Source organism: Panthera leo, chromosome A3 (assembly GCF_018350215.1).
Source record: "Panthera leo isolate Ple1 chromosome A3, P.leo_Ple1_pat1.1, whole genome shotgun sequence".
NCBI lineage: Eukaryota > Metazoa > Chordata > Mammalia > Carnivora > Felidae > Panthera > Panthera leo.
The window spans coordinates 65,923,812-65,950,219 of record NC_056681.1 but is presented as its reverse complement, the minus strand read 5'-3'; the positions used below and the strand labels follow the sequence as shown (position 1 = coordinate 65,950,219).

Below are 26,408 nucleotides of genomic sequence, written 5' to 3'. Positions count from 1 at the left end.
CACATGCCTGTCTCCTTTGTCTGAAAGAGGATTGCAAGTCCTATGGTTGTGATAGTCTGTAGGGGACATGATTTCCTCATCACCCGTCATTCATCTATAGGCCCAACAAATTGTTGTTATTAAGCTACCACTGTGTACTCGTCTCTGTGGGAAGTGTTAAGATGAGTATAGAGGGGTCAGAAACAGCACCTTCTCCCTCAGGGTCATTGTGGAAGTCCCTATGCACGGTGAGGGACAGAGTTGGATGGATCTGTTCTCTTCCTTGTAAACCGGAACCTTCCTTGTGTCAGGGGTTGAGCTGTGTCTCTTAGCGGAGCTGAGGCCAGTCAGGACCTGTAACAGTGAGAGTTAAATCAATAGCAAAGCAGCACTTGGCATCTGAATGTGTCCCCTGAGCTGAGGACTGGTAGCAAACATTGCCCCTGTGTGTTTCTGAGCAAGTAGAGCACCTACACTCTCGTGGGACTGTCCCTGACCGTGGCTCACAGGCTGGAGGCTTGGCCAGCCAGCTCTCTCCAAGGGCTTGTGCCCTGGGGCTTCTCGCTGACTTAGCACTCACCCTTGGCCTTTTCGGAGGCTTTCCGGGGCTAAGACTGCTATCCTGTGCCTACCTCCCCACAGGCAGCCCAAGGAGTGTGGTTCCAGGAAGGACAGGATGATAGGGGCCCTTTGGTCAGGGATGGAGCCACAGGGCTTTTCTTTCTGGGAGAAACCAGCACTGAAAACCTTTTAGCTATGCAACTTTGAAGCAAATTGCTCTTGGGGAGAACCTGACTTCTTTGAAGGAACCTTCCTGCAGATGTTTGGAAAGGACAAGTTAAGCTGTGAATTCTTAATATACATTATTTGGGGAGGGATATTTCTTACCCCGCCCGGCTCTCTCATTTATATAACCTGCCTGGCTCCTGTTGGCATTAGCTCTCTCCGGCCCCAACCAAAGCCTGCTTTGCTACGGGGATGGAGTTCCTGGAATAAAGCCGTATGAGGCCCATCACTCCTGAGCCACCGAAGCAGAGATGAAGCTTTATGGCCGCTTCTGATTTTCTCTCTGGGTGGCTCCTTTCACTTTCTGATAAAATGAACTCTCTGGCTCTTGCTTTCTCTCTCCCCAGCTTGCTTCAGAGGGAGCAGAATGTATAATGCCTGCTTTCCTACATCTTTACCCTGAGCTGAATGGCTCAGTCCTGTGCACAGAGCTGCAGCAAGTGCCACCGGGGCCAGACCTTGAGTCACCAAAGCTGCCGGCTCTTCTACCACGTCTCCTTCCATCCCCAACCTCCCTTCCTGTGGTCTTGTCCGAGCGCTCATCCACGCCGTCTTGACCTGGCACTTGGCTGATAGCCAGACTCTCCTGGCTCCGTCACCACCAGGCTAACCTTCCTAAATCCGGGTTTGGCCAAGTTACAGCCCTGCTCAGGCACCTTTGATGGGACGCCCTTACCTAATGTCCCGGCTCTCAATCTGACATTTTCAAACCTTCCCCAGCTGAACTCCAACTTCTTTCTAGATATTGCTCACTCCCCCTGCCCCTGTGGGCCTGCCTGCTGCTACCAAACCAGTTGTCCTGCACATCCTCAGCATCTTGCCTTTGCCCACAGCATTCTCCCTCTCCGGACTACCTCCCTCTTGCTGAGCGTTGAAATTGTCCACCCTTCATGCCCGTCTTGACTCCTTCCTCCCGGATGGCCCCTTGCTGGCCCCTTGCTTGTAGGACCACTCCTCCAGCTGGAGCCTGCAGCCTGTGTTCTTTCCTGGCTCTCATCCCAGCCCATTTTGGTTCCCAGGCTCCTCTCTACATTTCTGAGCCAAGAAGGTCCTCTCTGGAAAGTCCAAGATGTTGCCTGGAATAGGATGTCCATGTAGACTTGAGTGATTCTTGTCTCTTTGGATAAATTCTCCTTAAGGAATACTACCAGCTCGCTACCTTTTCCAGGGGACCTGCCTCCAAAGTGAGGTGTCTGTTGTCACGGATGGTATGTGTCAAAGCACTCACCACACAGTTTACCTGCCTGAAGGGCAATACATTATAGAAGAATGCCTGATGAGCTTGGAAGGGGGGCTTAGAACCTTGATGCACTTAACTTCATTCACTTAACTTTCTTGCAACTGCTGATTCTGAACACACCAGGCTGTAATGTGAGGACCTGCATGCCTGTTCCTTTTCCCCATTACATCGTGGGCTTGGGAGACACAGCTGGTGTCTGCCTTGTTCTCTATCTCCGGTGCCTGGCACATAGTAGATGTTCAACACACATTTGTCGAACAAAAAAAAAAAAAAAAAAAAAAAAAGCCAGGGATGCCCCCTCCCTGCATATTTAGTATTTGAAATTCCCCCAAAGGAGTCATTATTCTTCTAAATTTCCTCACCCACTTCCTGGGCCCTGCAAGTTGCCCCATGCTCCAAGCTCTGGAAATCCCCTTCTCTCCCTCACCCTGTCATCTCTAAGTGTCTGGCCCAAGTGTGGAGCTTCCTGTCTTTTGGCTAGGGTAGGGAGCCCACACCCAGACGCGTACATCTGCCCTCAGACTTGCTTACAAACCCCAGCTGGAAGGAAGAACCCTTCCAGGGTCTGGGCATGGCTCCAGGCTGACAGACGCACTTTGCCCACCAAGCACTCCTGCCTCCCCCTCCTCCCTGTTGTGGTTTCTGGGGATGCCGCACTTTGCCAGGGTGCACACGGCCACGTAGGCGAGGGTGAGAGAAGAGAGATTTCCAAGTGCACACTTCATCTACGGATCCCTCCTATGCCCGTGGATATAAAATCAGCAGTTTCAAAAAGTCTCCTTCCCCAAGGTCAGAAGGAGGGGTTTCTGGGGTGTTAACAAGGTTCATTGCTCGACCTGGATAATGGTTACAGGATATTTGCCTCATAATAATTCATTAAGCCATGCGTTTACATTTTATATGCTTTTTTGAATGTGTGCTGTATTTCACAATAAAAAAGACACACACACAAAAGAAAGTTCTCCCCCTCCGCCCAGTGCTCCACTCCCAAGCCCTTGATCCAATAGATCCCTGTTTAACCAGAGCCTGTCTTCATCCAGCCCCTGCCGGAGAAGGAGCTTCTTGTCCTCAAGGAATTTCCTGGAGGAAGCAAAATAACTGGAGCAAGAAAAAAGACACGAACTCCGGCTCTGAATTATATCTGGAAAATAGGCCATGCTGTCATTATTTGGAAGAGTCCAGAGGTCAGGGGGTTGGTGGGGCTCAAACTGGGTCTGAAAATATGGGTGGGATTTAGGTAAGTGGAGAGAAGCAGAGGAGGGCCTTTTAGCCAAGAGAATGGCGTGATCATAAGCTGTTAGGTGCCGGGGGGGCGGTGGGGGGGAGCGCGACAGTGCCTGTGTGACTCAGTCGGATGAGGGTCCAACTCTTGATTTCCTGTTGGGTCATAGTCTCACGGTTCTTGAGTTCGAGCTCTGAGTTGGGCTCCATGCTGCTGGCATAGAGCCTGCTTGGGATCTTCTCTTTCCCTCTCTCTCTGCACCGCCCCCCCATCTCTCTCTCTCTCTCTCTCTCTCTCTCTCTCTCAAAAATCAATAAATAAACTAAAAAAAAAAAAAAAAAAAAAAAAAAAAAAAGCTGTTAGGTGAGACTGAGCCTGATGTGTTGGCCAGGAGTGGGCAATGAAGAGACCCTGGTGCTGAATAGTTCATGAGAGTCAGACTGGCTTGAAGAGTCTTAGATGCTGCCCCCAGCCCCAAACATGGGCAAGGTGGACACCATTGCAAGCCTGCGTCACTGAGCCCTCAGCAAGAGCAGACATGTGCGTTTCACATTTCTTGGTTCGTTTTGTGCTTTTGCTCAAGCCACAGGCCCATGTGGGCTCATAATCCCCATCCCAGACAGACTGGAAGTTCTATCTGCCAGACACATTACACGGCACCGCATTCTTGCAGAGATGCTTGCTCAATCCCTGATTTTAGCCCTGCTACCCCACCCTGCAGCTGCTGTTAAATCCAGCCTGATAAGCTGTTTAGAGGTAGGAGTACAGGCAGAGGCAGGCACTCAGCATGGCAGGTTCAGGGACGGTCGTGTGTGCCAGTGTGTGAGGTGACTTCACACACCCCCTGCCCAAGAGCCCTGGAATTCAGGACTTCACCCAGCATCACCAAGGATGTGGCTCGTCACCTGAGACAATGGACAAGGGGGCCACACGGTGTTGGGAGGTTCCCAAGCGCCAGGCAGGGCTACCAAGCTTCATACAAGGAGGCAATACTCGGGTGTGGTTCGACTTACTTTAGGGAGCAGAAGTCACATCAGTCCTAAGTACTCTACATACACAAAGAGCGATCGTGACAGGCACAAAGCCTAAAGCAGAGAAGAGCTAATAATGGCAGTAGTAACAATGATAGCGCCTGCCAAGCACGAAGATAAACCCTGTGCCTAGCATTAAGCTAAACATCCCCTTCTTCTGTTTGATCCTCACGATGATCCTATGATGTAGACGCTATTGCTATTTCCATTAGACAGATGAGGAAACTGAGGCTTTGAGGTGTGAGCCGCTTTCCCAAAGTCATGGAAGTGGTCAACGCAGAACTAGGATCTGAATTCCAGAAGTTCGACTCCAGCACCTATGCTGTGGAAGCCGGTGATGCCCACTTACTTAAGCCCTGTTTGGTCCTGGAAAGGACGTCCTCCTCACAGACTAGAGCAGAGCCCAGCAGCCCCTGTGGTGGGGGTGGCACCCTAAAGACCGACTGGTAAGTTTTGCTTACTCCGGTTTCTTATTCAACAACCTTTGGATTTGGCTTCCCATGTGACTCGCATACAGAGAAAGAGGTTGCGATCTGCCAACTTGACAGCTGTATTTTTCATTAGTCAATTAACAAGCTGGCTGCCTGGGTTCACACACATATCTGTGTCTGCGGGCTTGGATAAAGTGAGCCCACCCCAGAGCTGAAGCCCACCATGTGCCAACTTAATTGCGATTCCGAGGGTGCGAGGGTAGCCCCCAGCCTGGCCTGTGTGCCAAGGAAATCCCTCTTGGCCTCCTTTTGGCAGGCTTGGCCAGCTTTCCCCAGTGACAGACTGGCTGTTTGGATTCGAGTTGCCTGGTCAGACCGCGAGGGTCCTTTGCAGAAAGAAGGAAGCAACAGTGCCAGGTTCCAGGGAGCGTTCCAAGTTCCACATTCCGTGCACAGACTCCCGGCGCCAGAGCAGAGGCTGACCCTTGGCAGGACGCTGGTAAGGGTTCGTCTGGTACATTTTCCCCTCCACGACATAACCTGGGGCTTCCTGGATCTCCCGCTCTCTGCTTTCAATCCCAAAGCTGGTGACCAAGCAAGGTTACCCAGGAAGACTTAAAAAAATCACTTCATTGCCTTATTTAGGAGCAGAGAATGTTTTGCTCTGTTTACAAAAGTGCAGTTTTTAAAAAATCACATCCTGAAATAACAGGACACTTTCTTAGACTTCGAACCAAAGTAAGTTTTGGTCTTCGTCACAAACATTGGGTTGTTTTACCACCAAACTTGGTGAGTGGTGCATCTTTCTGGGGCAGCAGTCCAATTTTTTTTAATTTTTGAATTGTGGTAAAATACACAGAACATGAAATCTACCCTCTTAATACATTTTTAAGTGTACAGTACAGTATTATTAACTGTATCTACGTTGTGACACAGATCTCTAGAACGTTTTCATCTTGACTGAAACTCTACACCCATTTGCCCATTTTCCCTAACCCCAGCCCCTAACAACCACCATTCTACTTTCTGCTTCTGACTTTGACCACTTTAGATACCTCATGTAAATAGAATTATGCAGTATTTTTCCTTCTGTGCTTGACTTATTTCACTCAGCAAAGTATCCTCAAGATTCATCCATGTTGTAACGTATCATAGGATTTTCTTTTTTTTTTTAATTTTTAAATGTTTATTTATTTATTTTTGAGAGAGAGAGAGAGAGAGAGAGAGGGAGACATAGAGAGCAATCAGGGGAGGGGGCAGAGAGAGAGGGAGACAGAATCCTGAGCAGACTCCGTACCAGCAGCACAGAACCTGATGCGGGGCTCGAATCCACGAACTGGGAGATCATGACCTGAGCCAAAACCAAGAGTTGGATGCTTAACCACTGAGCCCCCCAGGTGCCCCACTTTTTTTTTTTAAGGTTGAATAATATTCCATTCTAGGTATATACCACATTTTCTTTATCCATTCATTGGTGGTGGAAGCACATTTAGATTGTTTCCATATCTTGGCTGTTGTGAATAGTGTTGCAATGAACATGGGAATGCTAATATCTCTTCAAGATCCTGATTTTAATTCTGGGTAAATACCCAGAAGTGGGATTGCTGAATCATACGGTAGTCCTGTTTTAATTGTTTGAAGAAACTCCATGCTATTTTTCATAGCTGCTACACCATTTTACATTCCCACCAATAGTGCACAAAGGTTCTAATCTCTCCACATCTTTGCCAGCACTTGTTATGTTCTTTTTTCTTTTCTTTTTCTTTCTTCCTTCCTTTATCCCTCCCTCCCTCCCTTCCTTTCTTCCTCCTGCCCTCCCTCACTCTCTTTCTTTCTCTTTCTCCCTTTCTCTTTTTCTCTCTCTTTCTCTTTCTTTCTTTCTTTCTTTCTTTCTTTCTTTCTTTCTTTCTTTCTTTCTTTCTTTCTTTCTCTCTTGATAATGGCCATCCTAACAGGTATAAGATAATATCTCAGTCTGGTTTTTATTTGCAGTTCCCTAATGTTAGTGATACTGAGCATTTTTCACATACCTTCTGGGCATTTGTATGTCTGCTTTGGAGAAATGTCTAATCCTTTGCTCATTAACTTGTTTCTTTTTTGTTTGTTCTTTGTTATTGAGTGGTAGGAGTTTCTTATATATTTTGGATATTAACCCCTTATCAGTTATATGGTTTGCAAATATTTTCTCCTATTCCATAGGTTGCCGTATTGTTTTCCTTTGCTGTGCGTATTTTGAGTTTGATGTAGTCCCATTTGTCTATTTTGCTTTTATTGTCTGTTGCCTTGGTGTCATGCCAAGAAATCATTGCCAAGACCAATATTATGAAGATTTTCTCCTATGTTTTATTCTGGGAGTTTTGTACTTTTAGGTCTTATGTTTAAGTCTTTAATACATTTTTAGTTGATTTTTGCGTATAGTGTAAGATAAAGGTCCAATTTTATTCTTTTGCATGTGGATATCCAGTTTCCCTAGCATCATTTGTCAAAGAGACTGTCCTTTCCCTGTTGTGTGGTATTGACACCTTTGTCAGAGATCATGTATGATATATGTGTAGGTTTATTTCTAGGCCCTGTATTCTGCTCCATTGGTCTATATTTGTGTCTTTATGCCAGTACCATACTGTTTTAATTACTGTAGGTTTGTAATATGTTTTGAGTAAGGCCCCTGACTTTGTTCTCTTTCAAGATTATTTGGCTATTCAGGGTCCTTTGTGGTTCCATATGAATTTTAGAATTTTTTTTCTTTCTTCAAAAAAATGTCATTGGGACTTTCGTAGAGATTGTATTGAATTTGTAGATGGCTTTGGTTAGTATGAACATCTTGATATTAAGTCTTCTAATCCATGAACATAGGATGTCTTTACATTTATCTGTGTCTTAATTTAGTTTCTTTCAGCAGTGTTTTGTAGTTTTTAGTGTACAAGCATTTGGTGTCCTTGGTTAAGTTCATTCCTAGTATTTTGTTCTTTTCTGATGATATTTTAAATGGGATTCTTTTCTCTTCTTTCTTTCTTTCTTTCTTTCTTTCTTTCTTTCTTTCTTTCTTTCTTTCTTCCTTTTTGTTTTTTTAGTAGTAGAAATAATAATAGCACTTATTGTGTTCCAAGGCATTGTTCTAAGCACTTTACATACATTATCAACTGGCTTCATCTTTTTTTTCTTCCAATATGTAACACAGTGTTATACTAGTTTCAGATGTACAATATAACGAATCATCAACAATTCTATACATGTCTCAATGCTCATTACTCTTAATCCCCTTTATCTATTTCACCCACACCCCACCAACTTCCCCTCTAGCAAGGACCAGTTTGTTTTCTGTATTTAAGCGTCTGGATTTTTGTCTATCTCTCTTTTTTTCCCTGTTTATTCATTTGTTTTATTTCTTAAGTTCCACATATGAATGAAATCACATGGTATTTGTCTGTCTCTGATTGATTTATTTCTCTTAGCATTATATTGAATTGTTGCCTTAATTTCCTTTTTGCATTATTCATTGTTAGTGTATAGAAACTGATTTTTGTATGTTGATTTTGTATCCTGCAAACTTGCTGAATTATTTTATTCCAACAGTTTTTTTGTGGAATCACTGGGGTTTTCTAGATACAAGATTATGTCATCTGAGATCATTTTACCTCTTTTTTTTCTGATCTGGAAACCTTTTATTTTTTTCTCTTGTCTAATTGCTTATAGCTAAGACTTCCAATAGTATGTTGAACAAAAGTGGCAAGAGTTAGTATCCTTGTTTTGTTCCTGACCTTAGAGGAAAGACTTAGATCTTTCTTACAGGAAAGACTTAGATCTTTTGGTTTTTCACTATTGAGTATGAAATTGGCTGTGGGCTTTTCATATATGGCCTGTATTAAATTGAGGTAATTTCCTTCTATTCCTAGTTTTTGAGTGTTTTTATCATTAAAGGATGCTGAATTTTGTTAAATGTTTTTCTGAATCTATTAGAATGATCATGTGATTTTGTCCTTCATTCTGTTAATGCGGTGTATCACATTGATAGATTTTTGTATGTTGAACCATCTTTGCACTGTGGGGATAAATACCACTTGGTTATGTGTATGATTCTTTTAATGTTCTGTTGAATTGGGTTTGCTAGTATTGGTTGAGGATTTTGCATCTATGTTCATTGGAATACTGGCCTGTAGTTGTCTTTTCTTGGAGTGTCTGGCTTTGGTATGAGGTTAGTACCAGCCTCGTAAATGACTTTGGAAGTGTTCCCCATTCTTCAGTTTTTTGGAAGGGTTTGAGAAGCATTAGCATTAATCTTTAAATTTTAGGTAGAATTCTCCAGTGAAGCCCATCTGGTCCTGGGCTTTTGTTTTTTGAAAGGCTTTTGATTACTGATTCGATCCCCTTACTATATAGATATGTTCAGGTTTTCAGTTTCTTCATAATTCAGTCTTGGTGAGTTGTATATTTCCAAGAATTTATCTATTTCTTCTAGTTTCTTCAGTTTGTCAGTGTATAACTGTTTATAGTAGTCTCTTATAATCCTTTTTTATTTCTGTATTTCTGTGACTGCATTAGTACTCCTTTTTCATTTTGATTTTGAGTCTTCTCTGTTTGTTTGCTTTTTAGTCCATCTAAAGGTTTGTCAATTTTGTTCATCTTTTCAAAAACCAACTTTTAGTTTTATTGCTTTATTTCCTTTATTTTGCTAATTCTGGGCTTAGTTTGTTCTTTTTCTAGATCCTTGAGGTATAGAATTAGACTGTTTGACTATCTTTTTTAAAATTTTTAAAAAATGTTTATCTTTGAGAGAGAGGGTGAGTGGGGGAGAGGCAGAGAGAGAGGGAGACACAGGATCTGAAGCAGGCTCCAGGCTCTGAGCTGTCAGCACAGAGCAGATGCAGGGCTCTAGCTCACAGACCATGAGATCACGACTTGAGCCGAAGTCAGACGCTTAACCCACTGAGCCACCCAGGTGCCCCTTGACTATTTTTTTTTTTAATGTAGGCATCTACTGCTATAAACTTCCCTCTTAGTACTGCTTTTGTTGCATACCATAAGTTTTGATATATTGTATTTTAATTTTTATCTCAAGATATTTTCTAATTCCCCTTTGGATTCTTCTTTGACCCATGGGTTGTTTAAGAGTGTGTTGTTTAATTTCTCTATGTTTGTGAATTTCCCAATTTTCCTTCTGCTATTGATTTCTAGTTTCATTCCATCATGGTTAGAAAAGATACTTGATATGATTTCAATATTCTTAAATTTTTTAAGACGTGTTTTATGACCTAACATGATCTATGCTGAAAAATGTGCCATGTGTGCTTGAGAAGAAAGTGGATTCTGCTGTTGTTGGGTAGACTGTTCTGTGTATGTCTATATGTCTGTTAGGACCATTTGGTCTATATTTTTGTTCCAAGCCCTCTGTTTCCTTGTTGATCTTCTGTCTGGATATTCTACCCATTAATAAAATGGGGTATTAAAATCTCCTAATATTATTGTGTTGCTGTCTATTACTCCCTTCACTTCTGACAACTTTCGCTTCATATATTTGGGTGCTCTGATATTGGGTGCATATATCTATATTTATAATTATTATATCTTCCTAGTAAAATTATCTTTTACCACTATAAAATATCCTTCTTTGTCCCTTGTAACAGTTTTTGACTTAAAATCTATTTTATATGACCTAAGTATGGCCACTCCTGCTCTCTTTTGGTTACTATTGGCACAGAATATCTCCTTCCATTCTTTTGTTTTCATCCTATGTGTGTCCTTAAATCTAAAGTGAGTATCTTATAGACGGCATATATCTGAATCTTTAAAAATTTTTTTTTAAATGTTTATTTATTTTTGAGAGAGAGAGAGAGAGAGAGAGAGAGTGAACAAGAGAGGAGCAGAGAGAGAGAGAGAGAGAGAGAGAGAATCCAAAGCAGGCTCCAGGCTCTAGCTGTCAGCACAGAGCCCGATGTGGGGCTTGAACCCACAAACCATGAGATCATGACCTGAGCTGAAGTCAGATGCTTAACCAACTGAGCCACCCAGGTGCCCCTTGAATCCTTTTTTAAAAGAAGGTTACCTATTCAGCCACTCTAGGGAGTTTACTCCATTTACATTTAAAGTAATGACTGATAGGGAAGAACATGCTATTGCCATTTTGTTCATTGTTTTCTATATGTCTTGTAGCTTTTTTGCTCCTCTTCCTCTCCTGCTGCCTTCCTTTTTGTTGACTGGTTTTAGTGATGTGTCTTGATTCCTTTCTCATTTTCATTTGTGACCATGGATGTCCATTTCTTTTTTCCAACATTGGGGGTGTTTCTTCAAATAAGTTTTCTGTCACTGGAACTCCCATATTGCATATATTGATTCAGTTATCAATATCCCATATGTCCCTTAGGCTTTCTTAAACTGTTTTTTTTTTTAATGTGTATCTCTGACTGGATAATTTCAAATGACCTGTCTTTGAATTTGTTGGTTTATTCTTCTCTAAATTAAGATTGTTGTTGAACTCCTATAGTGAATTTTTCAATTCAGTTACATTCTTTAGCTCCAAAATTTGTTTGGTTCTTTTAAATATTTTCTATCTCTTTGTTGCTAGTCTTATTCTGTTCATGTATCTTTTTTCTGAGCTCATTAAGCATCCCAGGAAGGCTTTTTAAGATGTAGATTGTCAGACCCTATTGATAGAGATTCTAATTCAGTAGTCTGTAGTGGGGCCTAGAAATCTGTTTTTCTGAAGTTTCCCTAGGTGATTCAAATGTACACTTCCAGTGAAAAGACTACCCCCAACCCCTCCCACTCCCAGTTCTCTCCAAGATGTCATCATCTGTCTACTAGTATTCTGCCTTTTTGTATTAGTTGAGGGATCTTGAAACCCTTCTGCCTCTAGACAGCCTTCCTGGATTGAATCCCGTCTGACAGTGATTTTCTTATACTTCTCCCCAGCCCATTCCAGACCAAAATGGACATACACTTCCCATTTCTGTGTTAATTTGGCATTTCATCCCTTCAACTTGCTATCTGAGTCTTAAGCCATCACTGTCTAAAAATCTTCTGGACTAAGCGTACCCTAATTTTCTAATCATTTGATGATGCAAAAGTGTTGAGTGTAGCAGAGGTAGAACTCTGGGAACCCGTGTTCACATCTCTTTTCTTATAAGGTATGATCTTGGACAGGTTGCTTTTCCTTCCTGGGTCTCAGTTCCCTCATCTGTGAAATAAACAGTGATAGATGATCTTCGCAATCCTTCCTTTTGGATTCTGACTCTCTCCTTCCTTCCCTTATGCACTCCATAGCTAAGGAAGTGAAACTCCAAGGTCATTCCTGAAACGCAGTCCTAAATCAAAGGAACCAGAGGGACTGCCGGTTCTCCCTCTGCCTCCCTTTCCAGGAACAACCATGGCTTTGAGTGATGTCGATGTGCAGAAGCAGATTAAGCACATGATGGCTTTCATTGAGCAGGAAGCCAATGAGAAGGCCGAAGAAATAGATGCCAAGTCTGAGGAAGAGTTCAACATTGAGAAAGGACGTCTTGTGCAAACCCAACGACTGAAGATTATGGAGTATTACGAGAAGAAGGAGAAGCAGATAGAGCAGCAGAAGAAGATCCAGATGTCTACCATGAGGAATCAGGCAAGGCTGAAAGTCCTGAGAGCCCGAGATGACCTCATCTCAGAGTTGCTGAGTGATGCGAAGCTGAGACTTAGTGGGATTGTGGCAGATCCAGCAATCTACCAGGGGCTGCTGGATAAGCTAGTGCTTCAGGGTCTGCTCCGACTGCTGGAGCCCGTGGCGATTGTACGCTGCAGGCCACAGGACCTCCTCCTGGTGGAGGCTGCAGTGCAAAAAGCCATCCCTGAATACATGATGGTCTCCCAAAAATGTGTGGAAGTCCAAGTGGATCAAGAGGTGCACCTGGCTACCAACGCAGCTGGAGGAGTGGAGGTCTACAGCAGCAATCAGAGAATAAAGGTTTCGAATACCCTAGAAAGCCGACTGGATCTCTTAGCCCAGCAAAAGATGCCTGATATACGAAAGGCTTTGTTTGGAGCCAATGCCAACAGAAAGTTTTTTATATAAGCCTCTGAGAAGGGAAACTCATGTTGAATTGTCCAGCCATAAAAGCCTAAGTTATTAGGGCAAAGGAAACTAGTAATGTTTCCTCCTCTTTGCTGCTTTGATAGGATTCTATCTACTTTCACGAAATAGCCTTTGAATGGCTAAAGGCATTGTATTTTGGAATAAAACCTGAAAACGCTTAGAAATCTACTTCTGGTCTATCCACACATACCACATCTTCTGGTCAATTCAACAGTCTAGATGGAAGGGAGTGAAGACATCTGCTCTTTAGCTTGTCCTTCAGATGAGATGGGCATGATATTAATGGCTTGTGGGTCTGAGTGCTCTAAAGATTGTTAATATTATCTGAAGTGTGTTTTCCTTCTTTTCCTTCAGCTTTCTGTGCTTCTGTAATTTAATGGGATTTAGAGAGCTTTCTTGTGTGTACAGGGTGTATGAGCAGCATAGTTACACATGGTTCCATGAGCAGAAGAGCCCGGCACTCAGGGTTTAGTGCTCTGTAGCCAAGGCCTTGAAATTCTTAGTTGTATCTTTGAAGGTGTGTATTGCAAGTGAAACCTGATGGGTCTTCGGAGCCCGTGCCAGGGGCTTGGAGCCTTGGCTCATGCCTGGTACCGGCTACTGAAGCCTACCCTCCTCCCTGGATGGGTTCTTGACCACTCACTTCCCAGCTTGCTGGTGCCCTGAGACCCAGCCTCCCCCTCCCTCACCCAGTGAACAGTGCTGCTTTCTGCCTTTGATGAGGGCTGGTGTGGGCCGGTGTGCATGCAGGGAGGGTCAACAGTGTGTGCATGTTCTGTAAAATCTTAGAGGTGGGCATGATGGTTGCCATTTCTGCCCCAGAATGGCAGATCCATGGCACATTCAGCAAGTGAGTTGGTGAGGGTGAGTCTCTTGCCCACCAGATGCTAAGCACATCCAGGTGTGGAGGTTTAAAGACCCTGGGATTCACCTGTCTGCTGTGGGTTGGGTTGGCCAGTCCACTGTAATAGGAGATGTCTGGCTTAACCTCCCTGACTCCAGCCAGGACATAGCACATGGATCTGGGGGCTGATGGGAAGATGGACCCAGCAGCTGTCAAGCTTGCTGGGCCAGAGTCTCAGATTGGGAACTTCAGGAGCTTTGAGGGGGCTGCACTTGCCCCGGAAAGTCTTCCAGTATCTGATGGAATTCTCCATCACACAGCTCAGTGCCTGCGGGAGACTTAGGCTCAGCTCTTTGGCCGGCTTGACATATCTTCCAGGAGAAACCAAGAAACACAGATTGTATTTGTTGGTGATTCTGCATACACATATTATGCAATATAAAGATAAATGATAAAATTCATGTTAATGATTTAAAATGTTAATATTTATTGGGGCGCCTGGGTGGCTCACTTGGTCTGTTGGATTTCTGACTTCGGCTCAGGTCATGATCTCATGTCTGTGAGTTCAAGCCCTGAGTCAGGCTCTGTGCTGACAGCTCGGAGCCTGGAGCTGGCTTCAGATTCTATGTGTCTCTCTCTCTGCCCTACCCCACCCTCATGCTCTGTCTCTCTCTCTCTGTCTCTCTGTCTCTTTCTCTCAAAATAAGTAAACATTAAAAAAGTAAAATGTTAATATTTGTTTACTTAGCCATTAAATAGCAAATAAATACCATGACAAGTCAAAAGAGAGACTACAGAAGAAAAACTTTGTATTTTAGGACCTTTAATTGTACTTTTTGAACAAAGGGTATTTTCATTTTGCATTGGGCCCTGTAAATTATGTTGCTAGTTCTGCACAGGTTTATTGATTTACAGTCTAATCTATGCCCAAGTGTGGTTTATGTATTAACATAAAATTTTTTTGAAGAAAAGAAGCCCCAAGCAGCTCTGCCAAGGACAGAATTCGGCTTATGTGGTCAGGAACAGAAATGTTTGGAATCTCAAACACAAAGTTGCAGACATTATTAGGAAACAGGGGTGTCTCACGGAGCCTGGGGATAGGAATGTCTTACGGTCTCAGGAGAGGGCTGGACCTGGGAACCTGAAAGCCATCCGAAATCCTCTAGCTGGCTGTTTTGTTTTCTTTCTTGTGGGAGTGACTTTCCCTACTGCACGATTTGAACGGTGGGGTGGACATGCCTCAGAAAATTTACATTCTAAAGTTTGCATGTTGTAGTTCCAGAAACAAACTTACTTCTCTTGGAGCCAATTCCACTTTCCTGAGAGGGGATCTGTTTGGCCCAGTTTAGGTCAAATGTCCACCTTTGGTCCACGTGACACCTGGGGCAGTTCTCAGAGGAAAGGGGGTGTCAGCGAGAGAGACTCTGCCAAGGGTGTCTTCTGTGTGGGTCTTTTTGAGTTGTGAGTTCAGTCATTTATCGAACATTTTGTGAACACCAGCAATGAGTTAGGCCCTGTGCTAGGTGCTGACTGTGAAGAATACAGTGTGCGAGTGCCAGCTGAGAGTTGTATTAGAGGTACTGTGAGAATATGGTAATGGGAAGAGAGGGTCACAGAAGGCTTCTGGGGTGCTGCCAGTTGAGCCGAAGTAAGCATTTCAAGCAAAGGGTGGGAGGGAAGCATATGCAAAGGCCCTGAGGTGTGAAAGAGCAAATTGTGTTAGAGGAACTGTGTGTAGTTCAGTGTGGTGAAGTTTGAGGGATGAGGGCAAAGTGACCACGATGAAGCTGGAAAGAGGCACAGAGCCTGATTATGAGGTGCTGTGTGCGTTGCTCAGGAGTTAGGTTAATTCTGGTGGCTGGGTGATGAGCGGTCATTGAAGGACTTTAATTTTTTTTAATGTTTATTTTTGAGACAGAGGGAGACAGAGCGTGAGTGGGGGAGGGACAGAGAGAGAGGGAGACACAGAATCTGAAACAGGCTCCAGGCTCTGAGCTGTCAGCACAGAGGCTGACACGGGGCTCCAACTCAGGAACCGTGAGATCATGATCAGAGCCGAAGTCGGATGCTTAACTGACCCAGGTGCCCCGTGAAGGACTTTAAACAGGAGTGAAATCGTGAGAGCTGGACTTTTAAAAGATTATGCTAGCGTCACTATGTGTGGAAAATACATTGGAGGGATGGAGAGGCTGGAGGCAGGAGCCCTGTTGGGGTTATTTACCAGTCCAAGTGAGAGATGATAAATAACCTACGCAGCTCTTTTGTGAGATAGGTCACATTCACTGATATACAGGCTGGAAGAGACTAGAATTAGTGACTTACGTCTTACCACCGCCCTCTGCCCCTCACTCTGTCTGCCAGAAGACTCTTTCACTGGTTCAGGCTTGAGGCGTTCTGGTAGCTTTGCATCATCTTACAGCTTTTTCTTATAAGAATGTTCTTCTCCTCAGAGCCCTCCCCCTCCTGCCATAGCCGTCATGCCAGGCAGGCCTGGCAAAGCATTCCCTTCCCTGTTGCCCAAGCCCTTAGCCGCCTCCCCTCCTGGAAACCCAGACCCCACTATCTTCTGTAATCCAGGAGTGTCTGAACCCCCTTTGCCCACCCCAGCTCTGGCCATCTGAGCCACCTTCAATCCATCAGTGGGGCTCCTGACATTAATTCATCTCCAAAACAACTGACAGGTGGATTTTATGAAGGTTTTGTGCAAAGTTAAGTTGAGGAGTTTGTCACACTTAAAATATCTATGTTTTCCCAAACCTTTCTGTCTTCCGAGGCTGCCAGATACTTTCTCTTTCTCCCCAAACTTCTCCTCCTCAGCCTGTCAACCTTTGGGCTCCAGTCTCCTCCCTCATAACGTCCCCTCAGTGGAACAAAAACCCCGGTGTCTAAGGAGCACTGCTCCCTCACCGTCCCTGGCTGCAAGCACTATACAGTTCCTGATGAGGACCTTTCATGCACCACCTTTATTTACTCTTAGCTGCTTTTTCTACTCAGCCCATCTTTTTATTTTTATTTTTTTAAATTTTTTTTAATGTTTATTTTTGAGAGAGACAGAGATAGAATGCGAGTGGGTTGGGGCAGAGAGAGAGGGAGGCACAGAATCTGAAGCAGGCTCCAGGGCTCCGAGCTGTCAGCACAGAGCCTGACATGGTGCTCGAACTCACGAGCTGTGAGATCATGACCTGAGCCGAAGTCGGACGCTCAACCGACTGAGCCACCCAGGTGCCCCAGCCCATCTTTTTAGACATAGCTCCTTATGGGCAGGGGCAGCATCTTGATTCTTTTTTCTTCCCGTTTCCTGCTCCCTTGTTAGTTACTGCTGACCTTGGGTGTGGTTGTAGTAGATTCTGAACAGACTTTGGGGTTGTTATACTCTTTCCCCACCTGGCTCTGGTTTCTGGATGGAGGCCTTCAGAGTCTTTCTCCTCTTCAACCCATAGATTGTGCCATAGAAAGAGGCAAGTGTGTGAGATGGGGGCCAGGGGAAGAGTGCCAGGACTGTAATCCAGGACCCGTGCTTGACAAGAACATCCTTCTGTACTGTGCCCTCCTCCTCCCCTGGGAGGCTGCAGGTGGGCGGAGCCCGAGCTCAAGTAGGACAGTCCCCTGCCTCACTTCAGTCGGGCTTGGTTACCTTCTGGACAAACCTGTGGGTTTATTGCATCCCTTCCCTCCCAGATGGGAGAAACTTTGCTTTGGACCTGAGTGCAAAGGTAGGGGCTGTGGAGGGGCTGGGTCCTCCCCAGGGACCTCAGCCATGGGAGAGGCAAACCTTAGCCTTCAACACTGGCCTTGACCTGTGGGTTGAGCTGCATTCTGACAGCTGTGCTCGTGCAGGAGTCTTTGCTTTAGAAATGCGTGCACTTGGCACTTTTGGTTAGTTGGCCGGTATAAATGTACACACATTCTTTATTAGTGGTAACTGTCCTACCCTCAAGAAGACGTGTGTAAGCTCCTCAGTCCCTTTGAGCCAAAAGGAGCAAACTGTTACAACCACAGGCAGGCGCAACCCTTCCCCACCGTTCTCCTCATTAACACTTCCTCCCGAGGTGCTAGGGAAACTGTTTGCCGCTGATGCAGACAGAGGCTGTGCTTATGGGGAGGCTGCCTCTGCAGGCTCATTCCCTGCTGGGGGGCAGCTGGGGGGGTCTGAACACCCACCATAGCCAGGCCCTGCCCCTCCCTGAGGCCTCTGCCCCAGGGACCCAGGAATCCTGTTGGCAGGGGTAGTTTGGTGGAAGGAGAACATAGATTTAATTTTCCAATTTTGAGTTACCTGCAAAGGCAGAAATGGAGGGGATGTTTGAGCGTGTGCTAGAACCTCAGAGGAGACCAGGAAAGCAGACCAGCAGATTACAAAGTGCTGCAGGGGGGGTGCCTGGGTGGCTCAGTCAGTTAAGCATCCTACTCTTGGTTTTGGCTCAGGTTATGTATGATCTCACAATTCATGAGATCGAGCCCCCCATCGGGCTCCACACTGACAATGTGGAGCCTGCCTGGGATTCTCCCCCTCTCTCCCCCTCTTTTTCTCCCCCTCCCCTGCTCTTTCTCTCTCTTTCTCTCTCTCTCTGTCTTTCAACATAAATAAATAAACTTAAAAAAGAAAATGTTGCAGGGCTTCCTCTTTCTGGGGTCCCAAGACCCCCAGAAGTGGGTCATCAGATCTATTCTGGGCCAACCACAACTCCCCATGCCTCTGGGGAGCAGGTGCAGCCCTTTGCTGAGTTCTCTGGGGGAAATTGCTTAGGGCTTTGCCCCCTTCCTCTGCACTCCTCTGTATCCTTCCCTGTGCCCTCTCAGTCCATTACCTCATCTCTGAAATCATGCCCGTTATTGATGGCACTGGGAAAGGATCGAGTTTTTCCTCCCACCCCACCTTCCTAAACTCGATTCCAAAGCATGATAAACCTTTGCTGTCAGAGCACCCCATGCTTTCCCATACAATCCCACAGCTCATCCAGTGGCCTTTTCTGAAGGACAGCATCCCTTGCACTGGAAGGCTTCTCACTGCAGGCACAGCCAAAGGGGTCCCAGCTCCAAGAGAGAGTCCTGGCAGACCCTCGGCCCAGCTCACCACACCCTCCCCCACACCCTGGAATGATGTTTTGTCACTGGGAGATGAGCCCACAGAGGGTTTGACTCATCCTGGCTGCTACCAAGCCTGAATGGATTCGTGTCCTGGTGCTTACAGAAGATTTAGAACTCGAAGGGATTGAGAGAGCCAAATGCTCCTTTGAATCTGAAGCTTAGAGGAAGCAAGGAAGCAGTCCAGAGTCATAATCAGCTGATAAGACTCCTGGGACTGCAAAGAAGACACCTGAAAAGACAAGGTTGTTGTCATTCATTTTATGAAAAACTTGCTGTATAGATCGTCCAGAACATTGACTCCAGACAAACATGTTAGCCAACACATGGCCATGGCTGGTTCCTTGGAGGATCTTTCATTTCTCCTTCCCAGGGTGTCCTGACCTCAGGGCTCAGTCACAGTGAAGGCCCACAGAGAAGGGGTACCTGTGGGTGACTGCACAAGGGATGTAACTTGAGGGGGACCCAGGGAAAGACTGGAGGCCTGGGGAGGCATGTTGGGGATCAGAGTGGGGGGAAGCGGGGACCATCACACAGCACTTAGCCCAGACCTGGCACATGGCAGGTGTTAGTGGACCTCCGTGGAAGCAAGAAGGGGAAGGGGGGAGGGAGGAGGGAAGAGAGGAAAAAGTAGAAGCATGACGCGTTGGTGCTCAACTGCAAAAGGCAAACGAAAGTGAGTATTTAAAGATTCTCATTTTTCCCCGTTTGGCATTTGAGTCCTGGGTTTTCTTTCAGTCAATTGAATTCAAATAAGCAGACATCATATTCATTCATTCATTCATTCATCCATCCATCCATTCCACAGATATTTACTGAATGGTACCAAATGTCAGGCGCTGTGCCAGGCAGCGCGTCCCTTGCAGTTAATGCCCAGCTTTCACAAAGCAACATTCTAATGTGGGTGGCCTGGCCACCAGTGGGAGGGGTCAGGGCTAGGGAGGGGACCCCAAACAAGCAGACAGCTGGTGCTTTCGGGGTGATCTAAGTGCCATAAAGAAGTCAAGGGTTTTGGACAGTGAGGCCTTCAGTGACCCCTGCTCAGGTAGGGCCCTGGGTACCTAGAGCAGGGGAAGCAGTCAGCCATTCCCATGCTTACGGGGAGGATGGGCAAAAGGGAAGGACATTAGGAGCAGAGGGAGCTACAAGTATAAGGCACCAGCCACATACAGCTCTCCCGGTTTGAGGAGCAGAGAGGAGGTCAGTGGGGCTTTACTAAGTGAGTGATGGCAAGAGAGAAGGGTCAGTGTCCCATCATACTGGGTCTCGTGGGTGGCATGTAAGGAATTTGGGCTTATTCTAAGTACAATGGGTAGTCATTCAGGGCTCGCAAGCATGGAAGACACACAACCTCATTTTTTTTTTTAAACAAGAAGCTTATTTACACCTCAAGACACTTGAAGGGGAACTACCCAGGATTTATTTCTTTTAGAATAATTTATCCCTACTTAAAGATGGGTTGCCCCACATGTAATGGCTACGTGCAAAAAAATTATAAACAATTATAATTTATGAAATTTAGAAAATTACAAAGTTGCCTTGGTTTTACAATGACAAATGAAAAACATCAAAATTCTCCAATCAAAGAATTCTTACGTTGTTAAACAATGAGAACAAAATAACTTCCTAGGATGTAAAGGCAAGAGCTGAATGAGCATGGAAAAGGGGGCTATTTTCATAGAATCAGTATTTTTCCCCATCTTATCTCCATTTGATGTTAATCACAACATACCACTGGTCATTTAGTTAAAAAAAAAAACATAATATGCTTGAGCCACCTAAGTGGCTCAGTCGGTTAAGCGTCCGACGTTGGCTCAGGTCATGATTTTGTGGTTAGTGAGTTCAAGCTGCTTCGAATCCTGTGTCTCCCTCTCTCTCTGCCCCTCCCCTGCTTGCACTCTGTCCCTCTCTCAAAAATAAATGAACATTGAAAAAATAAATAAACGTTAAAAAATTTTTAAACACGCAATATGCTCTTGTACGTGCACACTTTATGTACAATAGAGGAATGGAGAGGGGAAAATGGAAGAATAGAGAAAACTATACTGTAGGAGTCAGGATGTGGTGGATCCAAATTGCAGTTTTTAATTGAGAATGTCTTCTTGGTCTGGAGGGACAGAGTTCTGGAGTAAAGTGGCAGTTTCCCTTTTTAGTAGACACCTCCTGTCTGCTGCTGGGACACATCAGTTGTATTTCCATCCCCCATTTCCAAGTGCGAAGGTCTGTCCGTTTCACTGATTGGTTGCCTGTCAAATTGTAATCTGAGCTGCCTCATTGACAAACCTTGTGTGTCATTGACGTTAGGCTTTCATTGGTGTACTAAGTGCCGTATGCCTCTTAATCCTATAGAGCACCACAGTACCATCCTGCCCGCTGCCTTCAAATGTGATGGTTGCTCTCAGTCGTGACGCCTTCCTTGGGCTTTTCCTCAGCCATGGGGAGGCTGGCACGTCCTCTGCTGCTGTTTCACAGAACAGGTACCAGGTTTGCGGCAAAGGAGCACACAAACAGCTCCAGAAGCAGCAGAAGCAGGACATGAGCTCATTTGACGGTGTAAGATGCACCAGCTTCTCTGTTAGATCCCTGGAACGGCACTTGCCTCTCCTTCTTTGCTCAAAAGAAACCGCATGGACCCCGTAGAAATAGGAAAGCAAATATCCAGTCATCAGCCAGCTCAGACAGATGGACAGGTCTCTTTCTGGGCAACACTTCCCTGGGTGCCCTATAGCATTCGGGGTCAATGACTTACAGAAAGTACCTTTAATGTCACCTTTGTGTTGAGTAGTCGGAACTTACATGCACTGTTTGTACAAATCATCTATCCAATCTCCCATCTGCTTTTTTCCTTATTAAGGACACTTCCCTGCCATCGGAACTGCTCATCCTGGGCTTAGCTCCACTTCTTAGCACTTTGCGCCCTTAGTATACCTATGGAATCATACAGTTTTCTCTTGGCTCTTTACAGCATGTCTTTCTGGACCACTCAAACCCTGCCTCTTCCTGACTCCTCCTGCCTTCTAGAAACTTTCCTCACTGGGCTCTGGAATTCTTGGACTTGGACACACCCCTGGACTCTCAGTCCATTGGTTTGTTTCATGTATTTTGGAGGTTGGGTTTGTTTTCCTGGAGAGGGAGCCGCCCCCACCCCTGTGACTTCCCAGATTTTTCTCACCTTGAGCCATGAGGGTTACTGACCCCCAGTGGGATGGAATTGGGGATAGGGTACTGGCTCTGGCCCCATAAGAAAAGAAAGATCTGCTAAGCAAGTATGTATGACACTGGGCATATCTTAAATGAATGAAGCCTGGCTCTGCAGAATCATAGACTGGTCTTCCACTGATTCCCTTGGGCTTTGGATTGGACTCACCCCTACTCTCTCTGATAATTGTGTAATCCTGGCAGGTCATATCTCCATCTGTTAAGTGAAGAATGACGGCCTGATGACCAAGTTCCCTGGGACCCCTGAAACTCCCAACTTCCCACTGCTGGCCTCACCCACTATTGCTGACTCTTGACGTCCTTTGATCTCTCTTTCCAGGCTTCCTTCTCGTGCCTACCTGGTTCAACACATGCTAGCCTCTGGGGTCCTTGCCCCTCTTATGGGGGCCATGAGCAGGGCTATACCCTACAGGGGATGGGGAAGGTTAAACTACAAATCTGCTGGCCTCTATCCAGCCAAGGGCAAGGCATGTTTCCAAGGAGTCTGCATATGGGGACAAGGCTGGCTGGGTGTGGGTGGAGGGGTGCAGGGGTTTGGACAGTGGTGGGAGAAAGCCTTAGGCCCTAGGCAGCCCCACTCTGGATGCACAGAACATCAACAGGGCATGTTTCCTGCCTCCAGGCTCTCACCCATTGGAGAGAATCCAGATTTGGATCTCAGTTTGGGGTCTTAATAATAGTGGATTCTATTCTCTAGGCAACACTATGCAGTCCTTACACAAAAGAATCCGTGTTGTTTATAGGCCAGAGCCCTCAGGAGGGAGATTACAGGCCTGGGTTCTAGTTCTATTCATTTGCTAGGTTAGCAGAGTAACTCACCTTCTCTATGCCTTAATTTTCCTAACAGTAGAAAGGGAGGAAATGCCTATTCTCATTGGGGTGTTTTGGCAATGAAATGCAATAAAACAGAAAGGCAAAAGAGATGCCCATGTGATCCATGCTAATTTTGATAAATGAGCCTTAACCCAATGAAAATTTTTTAATTTACTTTTTTTTTAATGTTTATTTCATTTTGACAGAGAGAGAGAGAGAGAGAGAGAGAGAGAGCGCATGAGCAGGGGAGGGGCAGAGAGAGAGGGAGACAGAATCCTAAGCAGGCTCCAGGCTCTGAGCTGTCAGCACAGAGCCCGATGTGGGGCTCAAACTCACAAACGTGAGATCATGACCTGAGCCGAAGTCAGACACTCAACCGACTGAGCCACCCAGGTGCCCCTGAAAATTTTATTATACAAGAAATAGAAAAACATTATGGAAGTCAAAAACGTTCTATAAATCATATATAATTTTACCATCCTGATACAGTGATTTTTTTTATTTTCAGATTTCACAATGATATTTCAAATAATTATGCATGATATGCCTACCATTTTGCACCTCCCATGTGGAATCATTTGGTCTGTGTAAACTTCACCCTCAATGCATGCAAATTATTGCACCTAATATGTTTTATAATTGATTGTATCTATTCAAATAGTAATTGACATTTGAGTTACCTTGAGTTTTCATTATAATAAATGATGCTGCAATTAGCACACGGCTTTTTAGTGGAATCAATCTGTATGTAACATTTTGTCTACTTGTCAAATTAATATACACATTGTAGAAAAATCTAAAGATCCAGAGTAGTATAAAGAAATTTAAATCGCAGGTAATTGTACCACCGAGAGATAGCATTGTGAAAATGTGGAGTCTGTCCTTCCATTATTTTTCTATGCATAGCTTGTGGGGGTGAGGGAGCACATGTGTGTACATGTGTGGTCTATTGGTGCATGTGCAGTGTTTCATCCTGATTTCTTACTACTGTGGAAGGTAGTTAAGAGCATGGGAGTTAAGAGGCTGGACCCTGGGGTCAGATTCCCTGAGTTCAAATCCTGTTTCTGCCACTTAGCCCTTTGGATAAACTCTAAGCCTCAAGTCTCACACTTTATTTGCTAGTCAACCTTACATAAGTTCCTCCTGGAGGACAGTTTTTAGAAGAAAGATAATAATAGAATCTGTCTCCTATGGTTGTAAGAATCTATCTATACAAATCATTTGGCAGGAACATCTGGCACGTGTACGTGCAACAAATATTCCTTATGGTCATTTTTTTCGTGCATTTTCCATGTCATGAAAAATTCTTGAAAATCACCATTTTAAACACCTGCCTGATTATTATTCTTTTATACTCTATTCAAGTTCATCATACACATTTTTTAGTTTCTATAACAAGTCAGCGATTTTTGTGTACCTAAACCTTTGCCCAATTTAGATTATTTCCTTAGACAAGCATCCTAGAACTGGAATTAATGGGTTAAGATACGATGATTTTTAAACATCTCTTTACTACCTATGTCAAATTGCTTTGGCAGAAAAGATTTTTAAAGAACAGAGCTTAAGCCTGGTTTTCAAACTGCAGCAGCAAGAAGTGCAGTCTTGGATTCTTTTTTTCCTACTCCCCTCCTTTATTTCTTCCCCAGTCCTTAAATCCTAGCATTTGAAGCCGTACCATTCATCCTAGACTTTTGACACGGTCCCTTGGTGTGAAAGGGGCCAGCGCTAGCGAGAGGGAGGAGGGAGAGATAACCCGTTTGAAAGTCACACGCCCCGAAGGTCCTGGTAAGAGTACCGAAGAGATAGAAACGGCGGCGGTCACGTGACCTGAGCATGACCTCATAGCTCCCCGCGCCCACCGGTGGCGGGAAGGGGAGGGCGTTGTCGTCACCCCTACTTGGCGGGTTACCTAAACGAGCCCTGGGGGATTTGGGAACCCTCCTTGGTTCCCTGGGCGCGAAGAAGAGGCACGCTAGGAAGCCCTTCTGTAATCGTTGGTCAGTGACAAGCTGTCACCCCACGATTAGCTGAAAGCAACTGGATGCCCAGTTCTGGGTGCAGGCAAGTCTCGGTGGCAGGGGAGGTAGACTTTTCATCTCGCTTAGTTCTTATTATCCCCATGTTAGTGGAGACCCAGATGAGAAAACTCACGGCGGAGCTAGGAGTGAGGACGAGCCCAGAGTCACGGAGACCTGGAGCAAGCAGCCGGTGGCACGCGCGCGCCCAGGGTGCCCAGCCAGCGTGGGCGTGGGTTCTGGGGGGCAGCTCTGGGGGTTCCGGGCTCCTGGAGGAAAGGAGCGGTGGAGGCAGCGGGGGCAAACCAGGAGAGAGCTCTCACCGAGCTGACAGGACATCTGTAGTGGAGAGACTGAGATTTTAGAGGAACGCTTAAAAACAAAACAAAACAAAAAAGACAGGAGGGAAGTATTCATTGGATGAAGGGAGATGTCCTTGGTCCATTTCCCACTAACCGAGCACCAGGGAGAGAGCCCCCCAGCTTTGAGGGTGCCCTCAAGTACCCCAGGATTTAGGAGCATATTCAAACTTGTTGGTTTTCATTCATTCTAGGCACCCATTCTTTGCCAGCAAGAGCCACGCTTGGGGGCCCGTGGGGGCTCTAAAGGTTTTTCTGGCAGACTCCTAAAAGGATTGTGAAAATCTAGGTACCACCTCTTGCACATTTGTGGGAGCAAACATTCAATTTTTTTTTTCATGGTATAGTTACATAAGGTGTGCTCTCCGGTGTGTGCACTAAAAAATAAAACTGTCTTAGAACTCTGAAAAATATCTCCAAATGAAATACTATAGTGACTGAATATCCACCACCATCCCTTTAAAAGAATTTGTGAAGTTCTTAACAGTAGGGAAAAATGTCATATGTCATCTTTCTTTTTTTCTTTGAGTTTGTATTTTCATTCTACTTCCCCTCCAGAATTTTATCCTCCTATATTTTTATGATTGAATGACTTTTATGTATCACCTTATCATACTTCTCTCCTAAAACTATGTATATAAAATGAATTAATTTTTTAAATTTCCTGTGACCATAGATTCTAAATATTAGAGAATATTCTATCTGGGTTTGTACCATGACAACTAGTGAACAATTAATCAAAACAAATGCTATTAGGAATTTTAATAGATTCTAAGGAAGCATAAAAAAAGCTTAATTGGAAATACATTTCTTAAAGAGATGAAGCTTTTTTTCCTGCCCCAATTAGTTCATATATCCATGGATGAATATTACTCATTGCTAGATGAAGTCAGGGTTCAGCAGTAATTCTATTTGTGTGTGTGTGTGTGTGTGTGTGTGTGTGTGTGTGTGTATAGATGCAAGTGCTGACCTCAGAAACCTTTTCACATAAGTACAAAGGAATATAAGGAGTTTTGTTACAGCAATATCAATCAATTTTATAAATTCCTTTTGAGTTATATGTCAAAGATCATGTGGGTGGGTCATTAAAAATCTATCAGCTGACAATGAGAAGAGATTCTCCTTCACTTTGAATGAAAGCAGAGAATTGGAAGCTCTTTGTTGATTTACCTAGTCATTAGTCATTCCTTTCCTCAACATGGATACCAGGATTCAGATTGTAGCTTCCTTGCACCATCCATTTTTTCCCCAAGTCAGTGCGCCATGGTAACATTTGGGATGGGTGAGAAGAATGCCTTTCTTTTGAGAAGTGGCAGAAGGGT

At 44.8% G+C, this 26,408-nt stretch overlaps 1 protein-coding gene and 1 pseudogene across 2 annotated transcripts; one reads left to right on the top strand and one right to left on the bottom strand.

Moving 5' to 3' along the window:
* The first annotated feature begins 5,017 nt into the window (after positions 1-5,017).
* Positions 5,018-12,915, top strand: ATP6V1E2 (ATPase H+ transporting V1 subunit E2). 2 transcript variants are annotated; one of them, XM_042932190.1, is made up of 2 exons: positions 5,018-5,188; positions 12,042-12,915. In XM_042932190.1, the coding sequence occupies exon 2, from the start codon at positions 12,050-12,052 to the stop codon at positions 12,728-12,730; it is 681 nt and encodes a 226-aa protein (XP_042788124.1). In that variant the 5' UTR covers positions 5,018-5,188; positions 12,042-12,049; the 3' UTR covers positions 12,731-12,915. The 2 variants fall into 2 exon arrangements, with proteins under 2 accessions (XP_042788124.1, XP_042788123.1); XM_042932189.1 differs by having other exon boundaries at positions 5,028-5,188; positions 11,947-12,915.
* A 7,914-nt stretch (positions 12,916-20,829) lies between these two features.
* On the bottom strand, positions 20,830-21,116 carry LOC122215018 (annotated as a pseudogene).
* Between the last annotated feature and the right edge of the window lie 5,292 nt (positions 21,117-26,408).

Bases quoted from the DNA above. Each gene is read 5' to 3' on its own strand.
- ATP6V1E2 (XM_042932190.1), top strand. From the start codon at position 12,050: ATGGCTTTGAGTGATGTCGATGTGCAGAAGCAGATTAAGCACATGATG.